This window comes from Triticum dicoccoides, chromosome 6B (genome assembly GCF_002162155.2).
Source record: "Triticum dicoccoides isolate Atlit2015 ecotype Zavitan chromosome 6B, WEW_v2.0, whole genome shotgun sequence".
Classification (NCBI taxonomy): Eukaryota; Viridiplantae; Streptophyta; class Magnoliopsida; order Poales; family Poaceae; genus Triticum; species Triticum dicoccoides.
In genome coordinates, this window is record NC_041391.1 from 191,867,316 (window position 1) to 191,874,782 (window position 7,467).

Below are 7,467 nucleotides of genomic sequence, written 5' to 3' on the forward strand. Positions count from 1 at the left end.
GATGAAACACTTTATGATATACTGTATTTTAGTTGTTGAGATGCAGTTGGACTGCTGAATAAAAAAAATTACACAGCACAGAGTCAGAGATGATGACTGAACTTACATATCTTTTGGAAGTGTTGATTCATCAGTATTTGAATACAGAAACAATGAGCAACCACTCTCAACACTCAGAACCTCGAGAGAAGATATGTGTGTTCACTTATAATCAGTAATCATGAAGATCTTATAATCAGTAATCATGAAGATGTCCATGCACGCACCTGTTTGAACAGCATTAGCAACCTGTGATATGCCAATCAGGATACCTCACAAAATATTCACAGAATAGATCAATATGTATGCAAACCAACAACTGCCGCATCACTTTCTCACCTGCAACTTGGGAGCAGGCCGCCGCCGTCGACCACCGCGCTGCATCTTGGCTACATTTATGAATCAAATTCTTAGAACCCTTGGTATACTGCTATCTGGCAACATCACTTGCAACTTGGGAGCAGGTTGCCGCCGTCGACCACCGCTCTACATCTTGGCTGCATTTATGAATCGAATTCTTAATATCCTTGGTATACTGAACACAATTTCATTCAAAGTGCATAACATGATCTATGAACACAATTTTATTCAAAGCATATGAACCAAATTGACTACTACTTCAACCATTCAACTAACTGCTGCCGCCATTTTGTGAAGTTAATCTAGAAAAGTGGTTACATAGAGCTAGATCCCAAAATAATCACATGAGGAAAGAAAAACTATTTTTATGCAGAAGATGGGACATCGTCTCTTCATACCTCACCATGGAACACCTCACCAACAAATCGGTGCCAGGGGAGGTGGCCGCACGGAAAGAGGAAGCTCACCTTGGTGCTGGCGGCAGATGCAGTAGTCGTCGCTCGATGCGCAGCTCCCAAAGTCGTGCCTGCTGCCTGCTGCACCATGCGTGGCGCTCACCGGCAAGGCACTGGCAGGACGATGTTGGTCCAAGTCGCTGCCGTCCGCGTCCTTCCAGCTCGAGCTCGTCCATGGGATTTCATCCGTTACCTTCACCTCGAGGGTGGCGAGAGAGCATGGGGCGCAGCTGCTGCTCCCCTCCTCCTGTTGAGTCCTACTCGAGGGCGAGCTCCTCCTGCCGAGTCTCGAGGCCGAGCTCCTCCTGCTGAGGCCGGATCGAGGCCGACGGGCGCCGGGAGAGCACGGGCGCCGAGGCCAAGGCGGTGGCGGCGGCAGGAGAGGAGGCGAACAATGCCGAGGCGGCGGCGGCAGGAGAGGAGGCGGCTACGGGGGCGCGGGCTAGGTCTGACTGCTTTTCCTCTTTTCTCTCGCTGCCGCTTCTCCTTTTCTTTTGTCTCGTGCCCGCTCTCTAGGCCGCCCGCTCGCTCGCTGCTCTCTCTGAGCCGCGCACCCACGAGAATGACAGATGGGCCCACCACAGCTGGAGCGGAGGCGCCGCCACTGGGTGCAAACGAGGACGGTAAAAAAACGCCCTGCCAACCCACGAACGCCACTGGCAACCCACCATCGATCGCCCCCGCTTTCACCCGGACACAGCCACGCACACACCGTGTCGCTGCCAGGCTGGCCCGCGCGCAAAGTTGGCCCATGCATCAGTCGCTCTAGCCCGATTCTGCGGCGTTCAAAAGAACGAGCTCCAGATGTTTACCACGGCGATAAAAAGTACGATGTCAATGGACAGCAGTGCGAACCGAACATACAGGATGAATTTGAAAGTGCGAGGATGCTGGAATGGCGGATATTCTAGGAGGGTTTATATATTCAATTTTTGAGGTGGCTGACCAAATTACCTCGATTGAGAAGTCTTTCAAGAAATCATTTTTGCTGGATTGAGGCTAATCTGAGGGGTTTTGCGTGCCTCTTTTGAAACTTCTTATGAACTACAACAGCATGATTGATCAACAAACGGTCACTCAAATATATCTGCATTTCCATAGCAAAGGTGCGAAGAAATATTGACTATTTCTCCTTTACTTGGTCTAGCTCAAGTATCACAACGATGAATGAATATATATAAATTCAGACCAAATTTACCATAAAGTTCAATTTGTAAGCATTTTGCTGGTAGATTAAAAAAACTGTCGAACTCATCTCTTGAATCAGAAAGAGAACCTCAGCTAATACATGCACGCATTATAAAATTTGGGAACTCCACACAAAAGCAAAATATTAAAAACTCAAGGACATAATCAATACTGAATAAATGGATGACATGAGTTACTGCTACATTATTACATCAAGCAGCCAAACAAACAACATTTAAAAATAGCAAATTTTAGTTATTCTGGATGTGTGCTGGCTCAGTTAGACGGTGCAGCGGCAGCCTCTCGTGCCTTGGCGAACTCAAGCAGCCTGCCCACGTCTGGCAGGGCCACCTTGGCCGCGTCGAGCTCGCTGAAGCGCTCCACCCATGCGGCCAGGAGCGGGGTCTTGGCGGCATCGAAGATCTTGTCACCGGACAACACCTCGGTCACCTTCATCCACGACAGAACGCCTCCCAGCGCAACGTCGACGAGCCCGAGGCCGTCGCCGCCGAAGAAGCCCCCTCCCTTGGAGCATTCCCTCAGGGCCCCTTCAAGAATCTCCACCGCCGCGAACGCCTGCTTCTTTCCCTCGGATTTCTCCTCCTCTGTCTTGCCCCTCAACCACTGCCTCCATGGGGCTACCAGCTGAAACACGGAGAAAAATAATGGTCAAAGTTGCTCGTTGGATATCTAAAAGTAAAGGAACGGAGACAAGTAGTTCAAGTAAGTGAAGATAATTTAAACCTTGTCGTCAACGTAGGCCATCCAGAAGCGAGCAATGGCGCGCTCGTAGGGGTCCGCTGGGAGAAGGGACGGGCCGGTGTCGGCGAACACTTCGTCGATGTACTGCAGAATGATCATGGACTCGCAGACCGGGGCGCCGTTGTGGATGAGCACTGGTATCTTCTTGTGCACCGGGTTGGACTTGAGGAGAAGCTCGCTCTTCTTGTACAGGTCCTCCTCCACGTCCTCGTAGCTCAGGCCCTTCAGGGCGAGTGCCAGCTTCACCCTGGTAACAAACGGGCTTGGCCATGTGCCGAGCAGCTTCAGGTCATCTCGTCCGGCCATCTCTAACTACCTCGATCGATGTTTTTTGTGTGTGTGTGTGTGTGTTTTGAAGACCACTGAGATTGCTTTAGCTGCTTGTGCTTGTGCTTATTTTCGATGGATGTTTCACAGGTGGATAAACTGTTTATATAGTGTCTATGGACAACATATGTATGCGTCATCCCTGATGCTACTTCGAGCACAGTGTCATCCGTGATGCCTGGGCGATGAGCATATGAGCATGTGTCTACTAGTCCGGCTATGAATTTTTAAAACTTTTACTAAAAATCAGTTTCCTTCAATCATGCTTGACTGGAGATGAGCCTGTCTTAATTACTAGTATTTTTTATGCACCACCTGCTGCTGCCTCCCATCGCGCAAGCCCTTCCGTCAGCACACCGTCCATCCAGATGTCAATTTTTCGACTTTGCTGCGAGCAGATGATTAAAAATACCGTAGCTACCCTCGTTCGGAATTACTTGTCATAAAAATAGATATAAAATAAATATATTTAGAACTAAAATACGTTCAGAAACAATCATTTCTTCGTCAAGTATCTCCCGATGGAGAGAGTATTTACAATAAAATTCGCCTCATTTGTCACTGAATGTGGAGGTTGTATCTGAATTAAAATTTCAGTTCTGCTAAAGCACATCTAGATGTGCTCTAAGGATTGCACATCTTAATACTATGTCATTGATTTTATCTAAGACTCATGCAAGCATTTCTTTTGTCTTTTTCCTTTCTTTCTAGTTTAATTGACTCGCTTAGATGTGCAATAATTAGGGCAGACAAAACCTTAAAATTTCAATGACATAATTTAAAGAGACCACCTATTCAACGGTTGCCTTTTTTTTGTTGCTTTTCGTCGATTTCGCTCAATCCAAACCTTCCGAAGATTCTTCTTGGCCAGCTCCAGATCAATGTTGAGGCTGATCTGTTTCTTCTCCAACTCAGCAAACCGGGCCCCGAGCTCACAAGATTTCTGCGGTCAGCAAACAAGGCACGTCAGTCTACAGAAACAAAGGTTAATCTCAGCAAAAAAAGTGTTCTAAGACTACCGCTGAATCAAAATATTCAACAGTAGTCTCGCGGACTACGCCAAGTGGATGCACTTGGCGTGCCCCCACTGGTCCAGTTTACCACTCAGCATGGTCTGCCAAGCATGAGTATGCAAAAAAATAGAGGGATTCAAAGACCACAGCCGACTACCAGCAGTCGACCGTGGTCTCCGGGACTACACCTAGTTGGTGCACTCTACGTGCCCCCGCTGGTCTGGATTCCACTCGAAACAAGCTATTCAACCGAGTGAAAGAACAATGAAGTGACATTCGACAAAGACCCCCGTCGAATCAAACATCCGACGGCGGTCTTCGGGATCAAATTGAGAGATCAGTCCGAAATCAACTGACCTTGACATTAACATGCAGAGCAGAGCTGGCGTTGTGGGCAGCCTGGCTGGCCTCGTGCACCACCTTCATCTGCTCCATCATAACGTTTGCTTGGAGTATGGCTTCCTTGGCGGCACCCGCCGGGTCATTTGGAGTGTGATGTGCAGCAAAGAGCGACGATGGCAGTACAGTCAGAGCAATCACAGGATCTAAAGCATGGAGCTGTGTAGGAGAAGCAGAGACTTGAGCAATCGACGCCGAGGGACGGTCAGTCGACACAAGATTGGCAAAAGAAACAGTGGCCCGAGTCGGATCTCCGAATCACTGGACCACCGTCTCTGGTGCCGATGTCGACTGAGGCTCCTGGCCTACAACCGTCCTCCCGCTCGAAGCCCTGCCCCTCCTTCCTGTATTCTTCTAAGGCGCTTCTTCATCGTCGTCTGGAAGTTTAATGACGTCCCGTGGGGCTACACAAAATGCAACCATAGAGGCTCAATTGACCAGCAATTCAGTCGACAAAACAAGCACAAGATTACAGGATCGTACCAGCTTTGGAAGTAGCCGCATCTTCAGTCTCCTCATCATCTTAAGCCTTGTCAATATCCATGGAAGTCCCGGAAGTTGCAGCACTGAAAAATTCATAGCCCACTCGGTCATAGCAGAAGTATGAGTCAGTAGGAGAACACAGAGACAGAACACTCACGCAGAAGCGACGGGAACGTCCATCTTGATCCTGGGCAAGGTCTTCTGAGGCTTTGAAGGGGCAACCTTGGGCTGCTTGGTGACCTTTTCTGACGGCTTCGGTCCGTGTGCGCTTATGCACTTGCGTGCTCGGAGCCACAGCCTTGTTGCGGCCACCCGCTGGATCATGAGACTGCTTGGATCGGCGCTCTGTGCGAGGTGGTGAGTCGACCTCCTCTTCTTCGCCGTCTGACTCATCACTCTCTTCCTCATCATCATCATCAGAAGATTGCCAGTCGGCGCTCTCCTCTGCGCTATCTGCTTCCTCCTGGACTTGCTCCTGGGCTTGCTCCCTGTTCGACATCGAATACATCTTAGTATAGACCTGCAAGGCAAGAAGTTAATCAAACATCAGTCATATTCAAAGACGGTTGCAAGACAGAATGAAGTACACTCGGTAATAAGGATCGGACCTTGTCCGGCTGGTTGTCAGCGTCGAATGGATCGACTTTCCTGGCCCCCCTAGGGTTATCTTTGTTTTCGGTAATGCTCTTCAGCCACAGGGCCACCATCTCGTCGGGGACCTCCTCTGGGTGGACCCGAGCGGTGTCATTGGAGCCCAAGTACATCCACATCGAATGATCACGGGCTTGTAGCAGCTGGATGCATCGACTGAGAAACACTTCCAATAAATCCATGTCAGTTACGCCCTGACGGACCAACTGAACTACCCTCTCGACTAACATGTTTGTCTCTACTCTCTCCGCTTTGGTCACAATCAGTGAACAAGGTTGCTGGACTCGATCTAGGGTAAAGGGAGGAAGATCGGTCGACTGACCGGGGGTCGGAATGTCTGGCAGTAGAACAAGGTCAACTGCCAGCCCCTAACCGACTCAGGAAGGGTCAAAGGGGGAAAAGTGCTCCTCTTCCTCATTTGAATCCCTAAACCCCCGCACATTTGAATCACATGCATCCTCTCGTCAGTCGGATTTTCCTTCTTCACGGTTTGGGAACGAACTATGAAAATATGTTTGAAGAGACCCCAGTGCGGTCTACAGCCCAAGAAGTTTTCGCACATAGAAACGAATGCAGCAAGGTATGTGATGGTGTTGGGAGAGAAATGGTGAAGCTGAGCACCGAAAAAGTTCTAAAAACCCCGTAAGAAAGGATGCGGGGCAAGGGAGAACCCACGGTCGACATGGGTGGCAAGGAGGACGCACTCACCCGCCCGCGGCTGAGGCTCTATCTCGTCCCCCGGCAGCCTCGAAGTCCCGTCGGCAATCAAGCCCATGGAGGCCAGATCTTCCAGATCCTCTGGCCGGAGCGTGGATCGGATCCAGTCCCCCTGGATCCAACCAAGCGGCATCCCAGACCTTGACGATGATCCCCGACTCGTTTTCTTGCCCTTCGCTGTCGTCGTCGCTTTCTTCGCGCACTCCAGTGCCGCCGTCTTATCCTTCACCACTGTGGCAGGCTGCGCATGGGCGGAGCGACGGCGTCAAGGGCGAAAGAGGACGCGGTGGAGAAGCAGAGGAAGAAGAAGGGGAATGGGAGTGCACTGTGCAAATGCATCGGCCTTGACACCTTTTATGGGCCTACTTCCGAGTGGCTGACGAGTGGGCCCGAGCGATCCTGTCAAATCCCGCAATAGTCACGCACCGAATACGTGGCGAAAAAGGTGGCATAGAAATCGAGGCGCCCATGTCTATCCGTCCCGTTTACTGCGGCGCGCTCCACCTCGCGCGCTTCCCCAAATTTTCGGATCCCGTGAGATCCGGGAACCGCAGTAACCAATCGTGCCGAAGATTTCACACCATATCAACACTCGAAGATTGCCAGCATAAGTTCACTCGACGACCTCTGAATCGATCAAGGCGACTGAAATGAAGTCGAAGTTTCAGCATGAACCTCGAGCTCAACAAGAATGCCTATGAAGCATAAGAGTCAAGTCAAGGTCAACTTCAACTCGCTATCGGACCTCAATCCATTCAGGGGCTAATGACGATGCCATGAACCTATGATAGGGTCATAGGTCTGACCTATACGCCCTACCCAAGGTCACTACCCTAGAGTCAAGGACATTCAAAGTATAGCAAGAAGTACTGACTGAAGCCGTCGAGTGCAATCCACTCGACCAGTCACCTCACCCGGATACCCCAATTTCACTCGACCTGGATGGAGTCATTTGACCATACAGGAAACCACTCGGAGTACAGAAGACCTAGAGTCACTCAGGATGGCAACGGTCAGGCGTTCACTCTGTAGTCTTAAGATCATTAATAGCACTTTATAGCTGGCGTTACCAG

General features: G+C 50.1%; 1 protein-coding gene and 2 long non-coding RNA genes across 3 annotated transcripts in view; all 3 read right to left on the reverse strand.

Annotated features, from left to right (window-relative positions):
• Positions 1-194, reverse strand: part of LOC119320394 — a 1,222-nt gene extending 1,028 nt beyond the window's left edge. The window contains exon 1 of the long non-coding RNA XR_005154967.1: positions 107-194. This is a non-coding gene — a long non-coding RNA (uncharacterized LOC119320394). The remainder of the gene's footprint in view (positions 1-106) is intronic.
• Positions 195-202: 8 nt separating this feature from the next.
• LOC119320395 lies at positions 203-908 on the reverse strand. Its single transcript, XR_005154968.1, has 3 exons — positions 867-908; positions 379-536; positions 203-266 (listed from the first exon to the last, which is right to left on the reverse strand). It is a non-coding gene; the product is annotated as an uncharacterized LOC119320395 (long non-coding RNA).
• Positions 909-2,085: 1,177 nt separating this feature from the next.
• LOC119325994 (probable glutathione S-transferase GSTU6) lies at positions 2,086-3,215 on the reverse strand. Its single transcript, XM_037599711.1, has 2 exons — positions 2,787-3,215; positions 2,086-2,687 (listed from the first exon to the last, which is right to left on the reverse strand). The coding sequence occupies exons 1-2, from the start codon at positions 3,108-3,110 to the stop codon at positions 2,319-2,321; spliced, it is 693 nt and encodes a 230-aa protein (XP_037455608.1). The 5' UTR covers positions 3,111-3,215; the 3' UTR covers positions 2,086-2,318.
• Positions 3,216-7,467: the final 4,252 nt, after the last annotated feature.

Coding starts and splice junctions, on each gene's coding strand:
- LOC119325994 (XM_037599711.1), bottom strand. CDS start 3,110: ATGGCCGGACGAGATGACCTGAAGCTGCTCGGCACATGGCCAAGCCCG. Junction 2,688..2,786: donor TGGCCTACGTTGACGACAAG/GTTTAAATTATC, acceptor TCCGTGTTTCAG/CTGGTAGCCCCATGGAGGCA.